Source organism: Rhinolophus sinicus, chromosome 15 (genome assembly GCF_057876585.1).
Source record: "Rhinolophus sinicus isolate RSI-liver-muscle chromosome 15, RSI-T2T, whole genome shotgun sequence".
Taxonomy (NCBI): Eukaryota; Metazoa; Chordata; class Mammalia; order Chiroptera; family Rhinolophidae; genus Rhinolophus; species Rhinolophus sinicus.
In genome coordinates, this window is record NC_142515.1 from 96,124,048 (window position 1) to 96,142,251 (window position 18,204).

Here is an 18,204-nt window from a genome sequence, read left to right on the forward strand (position 1 = left end):
TAGGTGCGGTAATCCTCCCAGAATTGCATCAGTGTCTTCTCAGTGTCTTCCTCGGTTGCAGCAATGGCCTGGGCAGAGGTCCTCAGGTAGTAGTCCGTCCAAGCTGCTATAACTTCTCAATCCATTGTTTGGATCACAGAGATGGTGTTTGGTGGGAGAAACACCACTTTGCTAATGGGAAGAAGGTCTCCATTAAAAGGAATATGTCCAGGAGCATTATCAACAATAAGTAAACTCTTGAAAGGTATGTTATCCTCCAAACAGAACTTCTCCATTTTGCTGCCATAGTAATTCAGGAGGGCATCTTGGGAGGGGAGCTGGGTCATCCATGACGTCTTATTCCTGGGGTTTACGGGCACTGTGTGCCTACTGATATGCTTGAAGGCCCTGGGCTTCTCACTGCCAGCTTCCAAAGGGTTTCAATTGGTAGCCGGCAACATTGCCCCAGGTTAGATCAATACCCTGTCCTTAAAAGCTTTGAAACCTGGCATTGACATGGCCTCCTTAGGAATGGAAGTCCTTTCAGGCATCCATTTCCAGAATAGGGAGGTTTCATCCATACGGACTATTTGCTCTGGCAAGTAATTTTACTGTAAAACGTACTAGAGTTTCCAAATAATTCTTCAGCTGCCTTAGCATCAGCACTCACAGACTCACCACTCCCTTCCATTTCATGTAATGAACACTAATTCTTGAATTGTTTCAAGCATCCAGAGCTAACAATAAGTATAACATTGCAAATAAACTTTGTGTTCTGGCTATAATCATCACTGTGCAGAGAGGGCTAATGCTTCTGTGTCTGGTCTTCAGGTCATTAGAAGTTCCTCCAGGTCTGATACAGGTCCTTCTCAAATTTTTGTTACTTGCTGCCTTCAATGAAAAGACCAAAGTTGGAGGCACCACAATTCCTAATCTCAAAACTTACTACAAAGCTACCATAATTAAAACTATGGTACTGGCATGGCATATATACCAGTGGAACAAAATTTTGAGCCCAGGAACAAACCCTCACATACGTGATCAAGTGATTTTCAAGAATGGGGAAAGTGGAAAACTGAAGGTAATGTTGGAGTATTTCCTTCCATGTGTGTAGAGGCCAAGGCAGAGTCCTTGAGAGGGCACCATTCCCCGGGGTGGTCAGCGCTGGGTGGCAGGGCTAATTTGGACTAATCTGGCCATAGAAAAGCAGTGTTTTGTTCCCTCTGAAATAAATATTTACTCTGGACACAGATTTGCCTTCCCTGCATGCAGTGCTTCTGTGAAAACTGCCCCGCATGGACTCAAAGATGTCTCATGCACTGTCATGGTGTTCCCCACCGCATTGCTTCTGATGAAGGAACTCACTGACAGGCAATGAAGTGTGACAATGAGCAAACACTCACTCCTCCTTTCATGTTCCCACCGTCCTGAAGCAGCTGCCTGGCAGCAGTAGAAGGGGCTTTGGAAGACAGTCTGTCCACGGGGTGGTAATACCATGCAGGACAGGGGCCATGCTCTCCAGGAGACTGTGTGTGCTCTAAATCAGCATCCATTACATGGCACTGATTTTCCCATAGCCAGAGTTCACGGGTCCAGGAATGGAGGGTGGAAATGGGAGTGACACCACTTGTATTACCACTATTACTCCTAGTGACCCACCATCAGAATTGTGGCTGCATGTCCCTGTGACTTTATGCTCTGCTGGTCCAGAGTTTTTCATTCCTAAGGGAGTTGGGCTTCGACCAGGAGACATTTTGATTCCAATGAACTGGAAGTTAAGAGTGCCCCCGGTTTATTTGGTCCCCTCAGGCCTCTGCACCAACAGGCAAAGAATAGACTGTGTGTGCTGGCTGGGGTGACTGGTCCTGTTACCAAGTGGAATTGGTCTGCTTCTCCACAATGGAGGGAGGGAAGCCCGTGTCTGCAATTCAGAAGATTCCTTAGGGTACATCTTGATATTGCCACTATGCCCTGTGATGAATGTCAATGGCAAACTACAAGAAACCAATCCAGGCAGGACGACTAATGGCCCAGACCCTTCTGATTTTGGAAGTTAGGGTTTTGAAGGTTAGCATCATTCAACTAGGCAAAGAACCACGACCAGCTGAGGTGCTTGCTGAGGACAAGGGTGAATATGAAATGGCTAATGGAAGAAGGTAGTTATAAATACCAACTATGAAAAGGGACCAGATGCAAACACGTGGATTTGTTATGAGCATTCTGTTTCGTATAAGTTTGAGGGCAATACATAAAATGTACATCAATGTGGAAAAAAAGATGGGTGACTATAGGCACTTGCTGCAAATGTGGGTCTCTTCTTGCTGATGATCAGTGCACTCTTTCTGTCAGAAGACCAAAGTTGCAACACATCGTCCCTCCTTTGCCATAGTTGTACCCACAAGACATTAAATGTTGCTACATGCTGAGTCTGCTCTCGGAGTCCTCACAGTCCTGCAGGAGGAACGCTTCAGACACCAGGGCCTTCCTCCCTGCCCTGGACGAGCCGTGGGACCTGGCACTGTCTTTCTCTTTGGAGGGAAAGTGCAGCCTTACCTGTCTATCCTTTAGCAACTCACTTTCCTGGAGAGCTATGCCCTGTCCAAAAGGGTCTTGCTACCAGGAACCAGGAACTGACTATACTGAAAAGGTCTCCCTGGCAGAGCCCAGCCTGCTGTGTGTGTGGGTGATGTGCAGCTGTCAGGAGGGAGATAACCCAGAATGCCAAGCAACTCATCTGGCCCTTGCTTTTACAGGGTGTTTCCAGGGGTGAGGTTCCACATGCCAGGTGGTAACCCTTTAGCTCCTGATCATGGGGTGGGGACTCAGGGTGAGCTCAGAGCAGTGACTGTTTACCAACCAGATGGGAAGCATTTCAGTATTTTGGTAAGCCTGTGTTCATGAATGCCTGTGACTCATCAGTTTAGTGGCACTCCCCTGCTGGACCCCTGCCCTTCTCATGCCTTATCTTTCAAAGTTCCCAGTGCACCCGAAAGTCCCAGCTGTGTCCCCGCACCTGATGCAAGGGCCCCATTTGAGCTGGTCTCAGGAATGTCATCTGCCACAGGAAGTGCTCATTACCATCACCTTCACCCAGGAGGAAACCGAGCCCTGAAAGGTGAGGTCAGTGACCTCATCACAGGCCTGCTTGGTAGTGGAGCTGGGATCCCAGCACCGGCTCTCCAACTCCCCAGGCCCACGCCCAGCCCAAAGCTCTGCTGAACCCCTGGATCCAGCCAATGCTGGCCACTCACTCAGCCATAGTCCTGATGATGGCCAGGCCTTCTTGGCCTTGAAAAGCATTCTCATCTTGCTGGCCCAATGGTTTGGGGGCTCCAGCTGGCAGGACAGGTGGTAGCTATGGGATCGGGGGGCACCTGTGAGATCCCAGGAGGGGATCACCTCAGGCATCCCTGCCAGCACCTGCTGGAGTCCCGGTGCTCCAGGGGTCACCATACAACAAGGTCTGGGACTGACCAGGAAGCCACGTCTGCAGGTTCTCTGGAGCTGCCCATCAGAGTGAGTGGGTTCTGCCTTCACCTGGCTCCTCACACCTTACCTCCATCCTCACTGAGCAGCTCCTTGGCCTGGAACCAGGCTCCAAATTGTACCAGGCTCCAGGTTGTATTGATGTGGACATCTCCCTAATTACTTTGGTTTTCTGAAACAGGGAAGGACAGGAAGGCCTGGGTTGGGGACACCTCGGGATTTGAGAGTAAGGAGTGGGCCAGGGGGCCGGTTCTGGGACTTTGCTCACATGGGAAACTTCCTTCCCTCCAATTCCATCCAGGCCCTGTCTGTTCTAACAGCTGGGTGTAAATAACGCCTCGTCCAGGAAGTTCCTCACCCATCCATTCCATGGGTTTCCCCGCTCTGTGTATCAATATCGCCCATTAAATGTAAGACCTAAGGGATAGGGCCAGAGAGGTCCTACCCAGGGGGGCTCTCTTATTTCCAAACCCTCCCCTCCAGTAAGGAGGCCATAGCTGCTCACATCACTCCTTTTCTGGAAGGCTGACAGCCAAAGTTAATCAGAAACAGCCCCCTTCCCCAATCACTAGCCCCCATTTCTTCTTCTCATATTGCACTACCGCCAGGGCCCACCAGGGGGCAGGCGCTCCCAGTAACAGGACTTGGACGTGGGCGGGCTCTGGGTTCCACAGAAGTGGGGACAAACGTCTCTGATGACAGACGGGCAGACTGAAGCTGAGGTGTGCCCAGTATTGAGAGTTCAGCGCTCAGTGTGGGGCTCTCTCCTCCCAAATCTCAGGATCCTGCTCCTTCTTCCAAACTCCAGGTTCACTCACCTCCAGATGATTCTCCGTCAGTGCCCAGCAGCTGCAGGTAAGTGAGGAAAGTTCTGAGGAAGGGGATGACATCCAGTGTCGTCAGGGTGAGGGTGGTGATGAGTTCGACTCTCAAGTACCTCCATAGCCCCTCTCCCCCGCCCCCCCCGCCCTGAAGCCTCTCAACCTCAGCGTCCTGCCCCACCCCCAACTCCACCCCAGGGCTCTCACATGGAGTCCCTAGGACCCTTAGCAGCCTCCCCTCTCTTCCAAGACACCAGAGCCCCTCCAGTCACCCCCCCCAGAGCTGGCTTTGGGCAAATCCTAGGTTAAGTGGTCCCTGTCCCTCCCCCCTCAAAACCATCCTTCTCCCAGCTTTTCCAGGCCACCACCTGGTCATGTCCAATGGAGGCATTCCAGGCTGTGTGACACCAGGAGCAGGGCTTGAGGAGGAAAACCCCATCTCTGGTGGAGGCCTCCAGCTGGGAGGGAAGAGCCCCCTCTCCTCTGACTCCTGGGCCCCTCCCCCACAGGCACCATCACCTGCTGCTACCTCTCCTGGGCTCTGTGGGGGTCCATCTCCAGGGTGGTCAAAGTGGAGGTCACCTCCTGCAGGATCAAGGACAAATCAGTGAGGCCATACTCCCACATGTCTCCCCAGGAGAGACGTCAAATCCTGGACATCTCGTCCTAGTCACCTGGTAGCTGAGTAGTTCCCAAGTCCAGCATGCTCTGATTCCAGGTTAATCCCAGCTCTACCACTCACTGGTGTGTGTGACCTTGGCCTCCCTGAGCCTCTTTTTTTCATCTGGAAAGTGTGAGAACTCCCCTGCCTGCCAGGGTCTCCTGAGAACACTGTCATCTGACTGTCATTACTGCTCTCCCCTCACCCTGCGGGAGGAGCCGGCCCAAAGCTCAGCACGTGCCTCTCCTCACTTGAACCTCATCACCTCGCAAGAACTGAGCTCAGAATCATCTCCCTCCACTTCTCGGGTGAGGAGACCGAGGCCCAGAGGGGCAGGGAGTGGCCCAGGGGCCACAGAGGAGGGGCCGCCCTCCCTCCCAGCCAGAGTCCCTGTCCCCACTGCCGTCACCCACCCCCAGCCCCACCACTGACCAGGGTCATGTCCTCTGGGCTCTTGGTGGGTATCCAGCATGCTGAACCATGGAGGGAGAGGGACAGGGTGACTCAGGGGGCCTGGCCAAGTGGCTCCCGCCTGACCCAGCCCCAGTGAGTCTCTTCCCCAGGCTGGGCCCAGGGCCATGGCAGAGACTGCATCTCCCTGGAACTCTCAGAGGTCCCCCTGCACACAGCTCTTCCTTCATTCACTCAGGAAGGGGACCCTCTGAGTGTCATCTCTGACTGACAGGTAGGGCACTAGGTGGTAACATCTGCTTCCTCTTTTATGTGTAAACTTCAGTCAGGAAGGATCTATTAGACATCCCGCAGGTCCCCAGAAACTTCTCATCACCATCAGGGCCTTATGTCATTGTCCACTGGGAACCGAGTGCGAATCCCACCGGGACTGATTAGCAGTGACCGCAATAGGGCCAGAGTGGGGAGTCACAGAGAGCACAGTTCTCTGTCCCAGGCTCACATTTTGGATCCCTGGCGGGGCAGCCCTTGTGTCCCCCTGGCCAGTGGGATCCCGCAGTGCCCATCTCTGGAGCAGGCAGGGTGCCTTCCCCTGGGAGGTGCAGTGAAGACACAAGGAGCAGTGGGGACCTGGCGTCCTGAGGGCAGACTCGGCGGGTTTAGGAAGAAAGGACGCCCACCCACCCCACCCACCACCAGCCTGGAGGAACCTGAGCGCCAGCTGATGGACCAGCACGGAACAGAGACCTGCTGATTCTCCAGCTCCTCAGCGTCCTGGGACAGTCCCGCCATCACCACTGTATCCCATGACCGGGTTTCCTGTCCCCAGACTGCCACCACCTGCCCACACACCACCCACATCCCTCTTGCTCTCAATCAGGACAAGGCAGACAGATTTTTCAGAGACCTCTAAGTGATAAACCAACTGAACAACGTCCTGCCTGTCCCGTCTCACCTCTCCCCTGTCCCTCCTTCCAGCTCTCCAGCCTCCACGTTACTTCCATGAGCACATTACAGCTCATCCATACACAGAGAATTATACACCGTGACCCAATTGGGATTTATTCCAGGGTTAACATTTCAAAATCCATTAATATAATAAATGAGATCAGTAAAGAGCAAAAATGGCAAGATCCTCTCAACAGACTCAAAGAAACAAATTCACAAAATCCAATACCTTTTCATGATTAAAACACTCAGCATCCCCAGAATAGGAGGAAATTTCCAAACCTTATTGTGAGCATCTGTGGAAAAGCCACAGCTAATATTATGTTTAATCTTGAAAGACGAAATACTTTTCCCTGAAGACAAAGAATAAAGGACATCTACTCTTGTCACTATATTCAACAGTTTACTGGAGATTTTAGCTAGAACCATTAGGCAAGAAAAGAAATAAAATGCATGCAGATTGGATAGGAAGATGCAAAATTATCTTTACTTCCAGATGAGGTATCTTGTATATAGAAAAGACTTAAAAAAAAGAAAAAAGAAAATAAAACTTTTGGAGACAATAATTGAATTCAGCAAGGTTGTAGGATTCAAGATTAATATAAAAGTCAAGCGTATTTCTATACACTTGCAATGAACAATCTGATAATGAAATTAAGAAAAGAAATGCATTTACAATATAATCAAAAGGAATAAATACTTAAGTAAATTTAACAAAAAAGGTACAAAACCAATATTCTGAAAACTGCAAAACATGGTCAAAAGAAATTAATAGGGCCAGCCTGGTGGCTCAGGGGTTAGAGCTCTATGCTCCTAACTCCAAAGGCTGCCGGTTTGATTCCCACATGGGCCAGTGGGCTCTCAACCACAAGGTTGCCAGTTCAATTCCTCGAGTCCTGCCAGGGATGGTGGGCAGCGTCCCCTGCAACAAAGATTGAACACAGCACCTTGAGCTGAGCTGCCGTTGAACTTCCGGATGGTTCAGTTGGTTGGAGTGCGTCCTCTCAACCACAGGGTTGCTGGTTCGATTTCCGCAAGGGATGGTGGGCTGTGCCCCCTGCAACTAGAAATGGCAACTGGACCTGGAGCTGAGCTGCGCCCTCCACAAGTAAGACTGAAAGGACAACAACTTGAAGCTGAACGGCACCCTCCACAACTAAGATTGAAAGGACAGCAACTTGACTTGGAAAAAAGGCCTGGAAGTACACACTGTTCCCCAATAAAGTCCTGTTAAAAAAAAAAAAAGAAATTAATAAATGTACAAATAAATGGGGAAAAATCCCAGTATCATGGATCAGAAGACTTAACATTGTTGAAATGGCATGACTGTATGAAATGTTCTAGACATTGAGCACAATACCTATCATGATCCCAGCTGTAATCTTTATAGAAATTGGCAAGCTGTTTCATAAATGTATATGGAATTACAAATGAACCAGAATTATCAAACTGTTGTTGAAAAAGAAAACAGAACAGTAGGACTAACATTCATCGATTCCAAACATTGTACAAACCCAAGGAAATCAAGATCGTGTGGAACTGATACACGAATAGACAGATCTATGGAAGATATTCAGATTTGAGAAATAACCCCCTATAGCTACAGTCCACTGATATTTGAAAAAGGTACGAAGAATGGGAAAAGAATAAATTGGTTGTGGGTCAGCTGAATAATCACATGCAAAAATAACAGGCTGTACTGTTACTTGACACCACATACTATAATTTACCAAAAAGAATCACAGAACTAAAATTAAGACTAAACTACAACAAAGTTAGATAAAATATAGAAAAAAATTCCTGACCTTGGATTTGGCAAAATATTGTTAGATATGACACAAAAAGTAATAATGGACAAAACAGGTAATTTAGACTTCATCAAAATAATGACTTTTGTGCTTCGAAAGACACCATCCAGAAAGTGAATACACCCATTAAAACCCTCATGTGCTATTGCTGAGAATATAAAATTGTGTTGCTGGTATGGAAAACAGCATGGTGATTCATCAAAATAGTAAGAATTGAGTTACCATCTGATCTAGCAATTCTCTTTCTGGGTAAATACCCAAAAGAATTGAAAACCAGGACCCAAATAGATATATGTCTACTCCTGTTCATATCACCATTATTTACAATAGCCAAAAGGTGGAAGTAACCCAAGTGTTCATCAACAGATGAGTGGATCAAAAAGAATTGGCATGTCCACACAACAGAATATCATTCAGCTTTAAAAAGAAAGCAAATCCTAACATATGGAAGAATTTTAAGGACATTGTGTTAAGTGAAATCAGCCTGTCAAAAAGGCCAAACACTGTATAATTTCATTTGTATGGGGGAGTGAAATTCATAGAGACAAAATGTAGAGTTTCTGTTGCCAAGAGATGGGAAGAAGGGCGAATGAGGAATTGGTGTCTAATAGGTTCAGAGTTTCAGATTGGCAGGATGAAAGTAGTTCTGGAGATTGGTTTTATAATGTCAATGTCCTTTTCTGGACTGAAGGACACACTTTAAAAATGCTGAAAATGTAAATTTTATGGTATACACATATTACCACAATTTAAAGTAAAAATTTTAAAGCAAGAGAGTAGAAAAACAACCCACAAATGTACGAATTTTGAAATACGAGGTGTGATCAAACAATACAGTGCATGTTTAAGTAAAAAAAAAATTATTACAGGGGGAAAGTGTTATCACTTTGTGAGGGGTGAAATGTCTATTACATTGTTTTGTACACCTGAAATTGATAAAAATTAATTTAAAAATGTATTACAATAAAAGACGTATTGCCATTAATCTCCCTCAAAATACTCCCCCTGGCTTTGAACACACTTATCCCATTGTTCTTGCCACTCTCTGAAGCAGTTCTGGAAGTCCTCTTTCAGAGTGTCTTTAGTTGTGCTGTCATAACTGCCTCGATGTCCTGAAACATTTTGACTTTGGGGAAGAGACTGAAGTCTCACGGTACCAGATCCAGTGAATAAAGTAGATGAGGACACACTGTAATGTGTATATTGGACAGAAACTGATGTACCAGAAGTGATGTGTAACACAGAGCATTGTCATGATGGAGGATGATTTACAACACATTTTAAAACACACCTTCTCTCAACTGTAGCTCACACCTGACTGACTGCACCGAACAAGTTGAAACTTGTCACACACTGTTACTAAAGTTCCACGCACCGCTTCCCATATTGAAGATCCCTGCCTTTCCATTGGATGGCACTCGGCAGCAGCATTCACTGTATTTTATGATGGCAATGGAAAGATTCCATGTCACATATCACTTCTGGTACAGCAATTTCTGTCAAATAAAAACATTACACTGTATCCTCATCCACCTTATTCACTGGATCTGGCACTGTGAGACTTCTGGCTCTTCCCCAAAGTCAAAATGACCCTGAAAGGTAAATGTTTTGAATTGATTTAGGACATCCGAGGCCACGACAGTGCAATTAAAGACACTCACAAAATAAGACTTCCAGAACTGCTTCAGAAAGTGGCAAGAACGATGGGATAAGTGTGTTTGAAGTGAGGGTGAATATTTTGAGGGGGATTAATGGCAATGTGTCTTTTACTGTAATAACTTTTTTAAAATTTAAATATTCACCGAATTGTTTGATCACACCTCATATTATATATCTGATAAGGAACTTGTATTGAAAATATCTGAAGACCTCTTATAACTTAATTATAGAAAATCAAACAACTCAATTTAAAAATGGCAAAGTATTAAATACACCTTCTAAAAGGAAGATACACAAATGGTCAAGAGCATGTGAAGAAATTCTGGACATTATTACCCACAAAATGCTAAAATGAACACTAAAGTGAAATGCATCATTAATCAAAACCCCAATGAGATGCCACTTCACAACAACGAGGATGGCTAGAATCAAAAAGTGAGACAGTATCGAATGTTGTCAAGGACATGTGGAGATATTTGAACTGTCATACATGGGTGGTGTGATATAAAATGGTGCAGCCACTATGGAACACATCTGGAATTTTCTCAAAAGTTAAACTTAGAAATATCATATGATTCCTCAATTCCTCTCACAGTTATATGCCCAAGAAAAATGAAAACACATCTTTAAACAAAAACTTGTACATGAAGTTTATAGCAATGTTATTTATAGTAGTCAAAAAGTGGAAATTAACCAAATGTACATTAACAGATGAATAAATAACTTGTGCTTTATCCATCCCATGGAGTATTATTTGGCCATAAAAGCAAATGAAGTATTGGTCCAGCTATAACATGGATGACTTTGAAAAAAATTATGCTGTGTCAATGAAGTCAATCTCAAAGACCATAGATAATAGCATTTCTGTCCTATGAAAGCCCCAAATAGGGAAATCTCTAGAGACAGGAAGTAAATAAGAGGTTGCCGAGGCCTGGGAATTGGAAGAGGAAGATGGGAAGATTGGGGGTTACAGCGAAAGGGTAGAGGGGTTTTAAAAAATTTGTTTTTGAGGTGATGATAATATTTAAAAATAGACAGTTGTGATTAATGCACATAAGCATATATGAATATACTGAAAAACTTTGAATTGTACACTTCAATGAGGTGCAGTGCATAGTATGTGGATTATATCTCAGTAAAAGTTGTTCATATAAATAAACAAATAAACAAACAAACTGTGACGGGCCAGCCGTCACGAGTCGGTGGGTTCCCGAATGGGGGAGTGGGAATGAATAAAAGACACTCTCACATATGATGGCGATCGCGGAACTTCAGTGATCCTGAAGACTCTAAGTTTATTTTACTGCTCCCATATAAGCAGTTTGAGCACGTGCAAGTATGTATTAACATAACAAATGTAAATTCTTTAGCTTTCACATAGAGGATACAAAATTCACCGAAACTCACAAGTAATTATTCTATCAATTGCCCTGATAGGCATCAGCCTTCTGTGTCCCGGAACTGGCCGCTCCCACCAAATTCCTCAGCAGCTTACAAGCTCAAGATCCCCTCAGGTGCAGGCAGAGACAATTGCCTCAGCGGGAGGAAACAGGTAGCATAAACCGAGCCATTCTGCAAAGCTCAGAGTTTCCTGTAACCATGGCTCCCCACATCTCCCCCTTTTTTATTTTATATGAACAAAATCCATCCAGTCAGGATGGTGAGGTGACGGCGCCTGTCTTAGGCATCCCAGGACGCCTGCCTCAACTTACCCGTCATTGGTACTCATATTTTATTAATACAAGCCCTGTCTTAGGTGTTGAAGCGGCTCCCAAGTATTTGCCCGTCATTGACTAACCCGTCCCTCATAAATGTACAGGGGTGAGAGTCTTAAGACTTGCCTTAAGCTCAAGCTGATGGATGTCAGCTCGTAAGTCTAACATCCTGCTGATGAAACATCTAATGAGGATGGGGAGTAGGCACAGAACCAAACAGACACAGAAGCCCAATAAACCGCTTTGGCCTACTCAAAGCATACTCAATTTCTTTAAAAACCTGCAAACTTCTTTCAGCATACCAAGGTCCAGAAATATTAACAGGAAGCATAACAAAAGATGGTTGTTTAAGTATCATAACATGAGTTCCTAATGGTACCCAAGAAATACAATTTGCTAAAGAACAATTACTACAGGATATACTAAATTGATTTCCTATAAAGTGTACATTAACATTTCCAATCAACAGTGCATAAGGAGAAGGAACACAAGCAGATATATTAACAGTCTTAGCAACAGTAGTCCAATCTCTAGTCCCATCTTTCAAGACACTCACATGACTGCAGGGAGTGCCTGATTTACAGAACTCAACTATTTGAACAACTTCACCTATTACTCCCATAAGTCTCCATAATGAATTTTGCTGATACTGTGTATCAGAATTCCAAAGTCCAGAAGTCAGTTCTCGGGCCCATCCTGACTGGTTACTTCTTGACCAGTTAATGATGTATCTGCCTGTTCCAGGAATGTCATAACGAACAGGATCATTGCCAGGATAGTCTCTCCATGGGACAGTCTCAATATTTAATTTTAATCTTTTATTGCAAGATGGATGTGATGGAGGGATGGGCAGATTTATTCTGCGTCCTCCTGACCAATCACCTAGCATATTAAGACGAACAGTCCATCCAACTAAAGAGTCATTAATGTGCATAGTGACAGGAGAACTACGCAAGCACCAAGATGTTGACCTATTATTTGCAATACAAATAGGCAAACCTGTTCCTGTACCATTATAAGTAAAATTCTTTTCTAGTTGTTGTTTTATGTGTCCATCAGAGGGCAATCCTAAACGCCTGAGTATCATTAACATAGACTGGAATCTCAGGACCGTCCCACACAGCGGGGTGGAGGATTGGTGGATCAGGTACATAGGCCCAATACGTCTGGTCAGGTTCCGCTTGGCAAAGCATCAGTAGCATCATCAATGGGCTGAGGGTCCACATGTCGCACCAATCTTTCTGGCAGCCACCGAGGGCCTTCTGCATCCTGTGGAAAAACACATACATGTCCTCGTCCCCATATGAGGACTGGATCTGGGCCTTGCCAAGAGCCCGTAAGTGGGTCTTTCCATTTGACCAAAGCCTGTGGGGCAGTAGAAGGATGCCAAAAGCGCTCTGCAGCACTCTTGCCATGGGCATCCAAGGTCAAAATATTTTGAATAAAGAGAGAATGAGACAAATAATTATGAGGCGTCAGGGGATATAACTCCCCCTTTTTTATTTTTTGTAAATTAACTTTTAATGTACCATGAGTACGCTCAACAATCCCTTGTCCTTGGGGATTGTAAGGAATGCCAGTAACATGATTGATCGAAAATTGCTGGCAAAATAGAGCAAATTTTTTGCTGGTATAACCTGAGCCATTATCTGTTTTAAGTTTTTTAGGAGTTCCAATCATGGCAAATGCAGCAAGACAATGTCTAATTACGTGTGACGTTGCTTCTCCTGTCTGAACAGAAGCCACAACGAATCCGGAGAATGTATCGATGGAGACATGAACATATTTTAATTTTCCAAATTCAGGTATATGAGTCACATCCATTTGCCATAAGTCATTAGGACGTAAGCCTCGGGGGTTGACTCCATAATGAGGCACAGGCAGAAGATGTGAACAGTCCGGACATTGTTTTACTATCTGACGTGCTGCTTCTCTGGTTATATTATACTGCAATCTCAAGCTCTGGCTATTTTGATGGTGGAGGCTATGAGCCTTTTGTGCCTTTTCTATTTGAGTCAAGGCAACGAGCTGAGTGGCAGAGTCTGCAATTTGATTTTCTGAGGCCAAAGGGCCTGGAAGATTAGAATGAGCTCTAATATGGCCAATATAAAATTTTTCACAGCGCAGCTGAATGGCCCGCTGTATCTGAAGAAACAGATCCTGAATAACAGGATTGCTGGTACTAATAAAAGGTACTGTTTTTAAACTTTGGATAGCACGAACTACATAATGGCTATCAGAAAATAAATTAAAAGACTGGGAAGCAAAATCAAGCAAAACCATATGAACTGCTCGAAGCTCAACTATTTGAGCTGAGGCTGGAGGTGTCTGCACTCTTTTAATGACCTTATCATTGAGTGCATAGACAGCTGCACCATTACTAGATCCATCAGTAAATATATTAAGTACAGCAGGAAGAGGAGCGTGTGACACAACTGAAGGAAAAATAGGAGCATGATGCTGAAAAAATTGAAGCAATTTATGCTTAGGATAATGATTATCTAAAGTTCCCACAAAATGAGCCAATGCAACAGGAAAACTGTTAGTAAACTGCATCAGGCCTTGAATCTGTGCTTTTGTAAAAGGAATAACAATAGAATCTGGCTCCTTTCCATAAAATTTTCGAGCTTCTAAGCGGCTCTCCTGAATTAAACTGGCCACAAATTTATAATAAGGTGTAAGATTTTTTTGTGCAGCCACATGGAGGTGTATCCATCTAAGTGGCCCTTCTTGTCACAACACTGCTGTGGGTGTATGCTTGGTGTCTAAAACATACACATATAGAGGTTTAGAATAATCTAAAAAAGAAACATGTTGTTGCTGAATGGCTTCCTCAACCTTAGAAAGAGCCTTCCGTGCAGGCTCAGTAAGAGACCTGGGCGAGGTTGGATCAGAATCTCCTTTTAAAATTTCAAACAGTGGTTTAAGATCTCCAGTAGTTAGTCCCAAAGAAGGGCGCAGCCAATTAATATCTCCCAACAGTTTCTGAAAATCATTAAGAGATTTAAGATGATCTTTTCTAAGCTCTATTTTTTGTGGAGTGAAATACTGAGCCAACAACTGAAATCCCAAGTAAGAATAAGGCTCACTTTTCTGTACTTTCTCAGGTGCAATAATAAGACCTGAGGCTAGAAGGTTCTTTTTTATATCTGCAAAGCAAGCTAACAACATTCTTCTTTCTTACAAGCCAATAAGATGTCATCCATATAATGAATGATATACACAGATGGAAACTGTTTTCTGGTGTTATCAATTGCTTCACTAACAAACTTCTGACATAAAGTGGGGCTGTTTGCCATACCTTGGGGGAGGACTCGCCATTGATATCTTTTTATAGGTTCCTGGAAATTTGGACTAGGAATACTAAAGGCAAATCTCTTACAATCTTGCGGATGAAGGGGAATAGTATAAAAACAATCCTTCAAATCCAAGACTATTTTATAAGTGTCTTTTGGTATGGCAGAGGGATGAGGTAATCCTGGTTGCAAAGCCCCCATAACTTCCATAGTTTCATTCACTTTTCTCAAATCCTGTAACAATCTCCATTTCCCTGATTTTTTCTTAATTACAAAAATGGGTGAATTCCAGGGCGACTCCCTGAATTGAGTCTTGCCTGTTGATACAATACTTCTTTCATAGGCTTTCCCTGTATAGCTGCCGCTATGGCTATGCCTTGAGTAAAAGAGGGGCCCACATCAGTACACAGGCGAAGGTATTCAGATAAATCTCCTTTCTTCCTAATTGGCCTGATAACGGCTTGACATGCCGAATTGGCATTTTCATAGGCAAGCTGCGTTATAAAGGACTGGGTAGCCATTGACGCCCCAAAAATCCGTCCAGCCGCAGTGGTAAGGCGGGACACAAAATCTTGGAACGGCTCATCCGCTCCCTGTCTTATCTGAGATACATGTTCCTCTTTGCGGGAAGTTTCTGGTAGCATACGCCAGGCTTCCTTTGCAGCGGCAGAAGTCTGAGCATAAGCTCCTGCCGCAAAGCCCATTTGGTTTCTTATTTCAGCATAAATGCCTTCACCGGCCAACATCTCAAAAGTAATGGGAACTCGCCTCAAATTGTTCTGATTAGCTTTCTTTTTGCAGTTTTCATAAAACTCAGATCTCCATAAGAGATGATCGCCTCCCGAAAGGCAAGCATGAGCAATAAGCTTCCAATCCTCTGGAGGGGTGGCTTCAGTAGACAGAATATCCAAAATTGCCAGGGTAAAAGGGGCAATAGGCCCATACTGCACACAAGCCTCTTTCAATTCTTTTATCTGCTTCCACTGGAAAGGCCTCCAATCCCTAACCCTACGTCCTGCCTGATCATATCTTTCAAAAATAGGATATACGCCAAACTGCTCTGTAGATTCCCCTTGCTTGTGAGCCTCTTCACAAGCTATTTGAAGAGGGGATAGTACAACAGAGTCCGATCCTGGCTTAACATAACTTGGCGAAGGCTCTGCAGGCATGTCCCAAACCGGGGACTGCGGCGGAGGTCTCCACCTACAGGACTCCTCAGGAGGTGGTGCAGAGGGATCAACTATGGGGGGATCTTTACTCCGAGGACAATTTCCTCCGTCTACAGCAACTTTAAGTTCTATCAACTGTCCCTGAATCTTTTTTATTTGATCTGCAAGAGAAAGTGCAGTATCTGCAAGTTGCTCGTCCTCCCGAGCCACAGCCACTAAAGGAGGGTTTTTGTCCCTATCATATTTGACTCCCTCATCTTCTAATTTTTCCTGATCCTGAGGTTTTAAATCTTCCCGGTGCTCGACCGGAGTTTTCTGATAAACAGGCTCTTTATTAACCTTAAGAACTCCCTCTAACAACTTTGCGCTCTCTCCCTCCTCATCACCGGCTTGTTTCACTTTCTCTAATTTGCATTTCTCATGTTTAAGGTTCAAACAGTCTCGGATCAAAGTCCACAGTCCAAATGTTTCAATCGGAACCTGCTGAGGTCCGTGGTCAGTGTAAAAATCCTTTAATTGTTTTCCCACTTTCTGCCAGGTTCCCAGACTGACCGTTCCTTCTTCAGGAAACCACGGACAAACTTCTTTTACAAATTCTAAAAACTTATCTAACTGTTCTCTGCTCACCCGACTGCCATGGGCGGCAAGCAATTTCTTAAGTCCTCTAACATACAGGTCCTTGCTGCTAGCGTGACCCATTCTTTTCCCTAACTCGGTCCTTCTTTCAAACAAAGAAACAATCAGGTGCCCTTCTGGATTGGGGCCCAATCAAGCTCCGTGACAAAAAGTCGTGGAACTATCAATCATTCACACATTCATTCGACCGAGGGGATCGTGTCTCACTCACCGTGCATCCATTGATTCAGCTCTTATAAGCCGGGGCCCTTTCCACGCGGTGTTCCTCACTGTTACCCCCGTATTCGAGCCCCACGTTGGGCGCCAAGTGTGACGGGCCAGCCGTCACGAGTCGGTGGGTTCCCGAATGGGGGAGTGGGAATGAATAAAAGACACTCTCACATATGATGGCGATCGCGGAACTTCAGTGATCCTGAAGACTCTAAGTTTATTTTACTGCTCCCATATAAGCAGTTTGAGCACGTGCAAGTATGTATTAACATAACAAATGTAAATTCTTTAGCTTTCACATAGAGGATACAAAATTCACCGAAACTCACAAGTAATTATTCTATCAATTGCCCTGATAGGCATCAGCCTTCTGTGTCCCGGAACTGGCCGCTCCCACCAAATTCCTCAGCAGCTTACAAGCTCAAGATCCCCTCAGGTGCAGGCAGAGACAATTGCCTCAGCGGGAGGAAACAGGTAGCATAAACCGAGCCATTCTGCAAAGCTCAGAGTTTCCTGTAACCATGGCTCCCCACAACAAACAAACAAATAAATGCATTAAGAGTTTTGCAATGCAAAAGTTCCACAATCCAATCTCTCGGGAACAGTAGTTTATGTAAATTAACCCCTCCATCACCTCACATAGTTGTTTTGCATGTGTGGTGAGATCACTTAATTCACTCTCTTAGGAAATTTCAAGTATATTGTACAGTATACATATATCAAATCATCATGTTATAATCTTTAAATGTAGATGATTTTATTAGTCAATTATACCTCAGTAAAGCTGGGGGGAAGTTTCCAGGTACATCCCACATTTATATAACCATTTATTGTTTTTCTTACATTACTAAAAGTAGGAATCAATTGTCTTAAGGATATTTCAGTCATTTGTATTTCAAAGTTCCCTAGGGACTGATGCAAAAAGTGAACTAATTAAACTTCCTTCCAGTGTCAAATGTACACCTGAGAATGTAATGAATACATCTCACACCCTATAATTAGACAGAAGAATCTCTGAGCCCAGGCTAGGGCTGCCAGGATTCCAACTTCCCACCAGAGCCAAGTGCTCTGGAATTCTTTCTCTTAGGACCAAATGAGTTGGGGTGGGGATGGGATCATGGAGCCAGAATCTATTAAAGATGGTGTGGTCACATTGCAATGTCTGTGTTTGTAAACAAGGGTCACAGCTCTATGAGTTGACTCAGCCTTACAGCCCAACCCTGGTCCCTAGAGACCGTAAGACACTCCTATTCCAATGTGGCCTGAGCTACCTTCTTGTCTGTACTTACTTGCTCCATCTGGAAACTAAATCAGGAATTCCCAGTGCACACCTGTGCCCTGGCTTTCACAAAGAGCTGGGGGAAAACACAGACAGTCCCAGGACTACAAAAAATTCTGTTTATGC

The 18,204-nt window shown here is 44.8% G+C and overlaps 1 protein-coding gene across 1 annotated transcript; it reads right to left on the bottom strand.

Moving 5' to 3' along the window:
* Positions 1–10,954: 10,954 nt before the first annotated feature.
* LOC148755272 (endogenous retrovirus group K member 10 Gag polyprotein-like) lies at positions 10,955–17,328 on the bottom strand. Its single transcript, XM_088792532.1, has one exon. The coding sequence runs from the start codon at positions 16,650–16,652 to the stop codon at positions 15,054–15,056; it is 1,599 nt and encodes a 532-aa protein (XP_088648658.1). The 5' UTR covers positions 16,653–17,328; the 3' UTR covers positions 10,955–15,053.
* Positions 17,329–18,204: the final 876 nt, after the last annotated feature.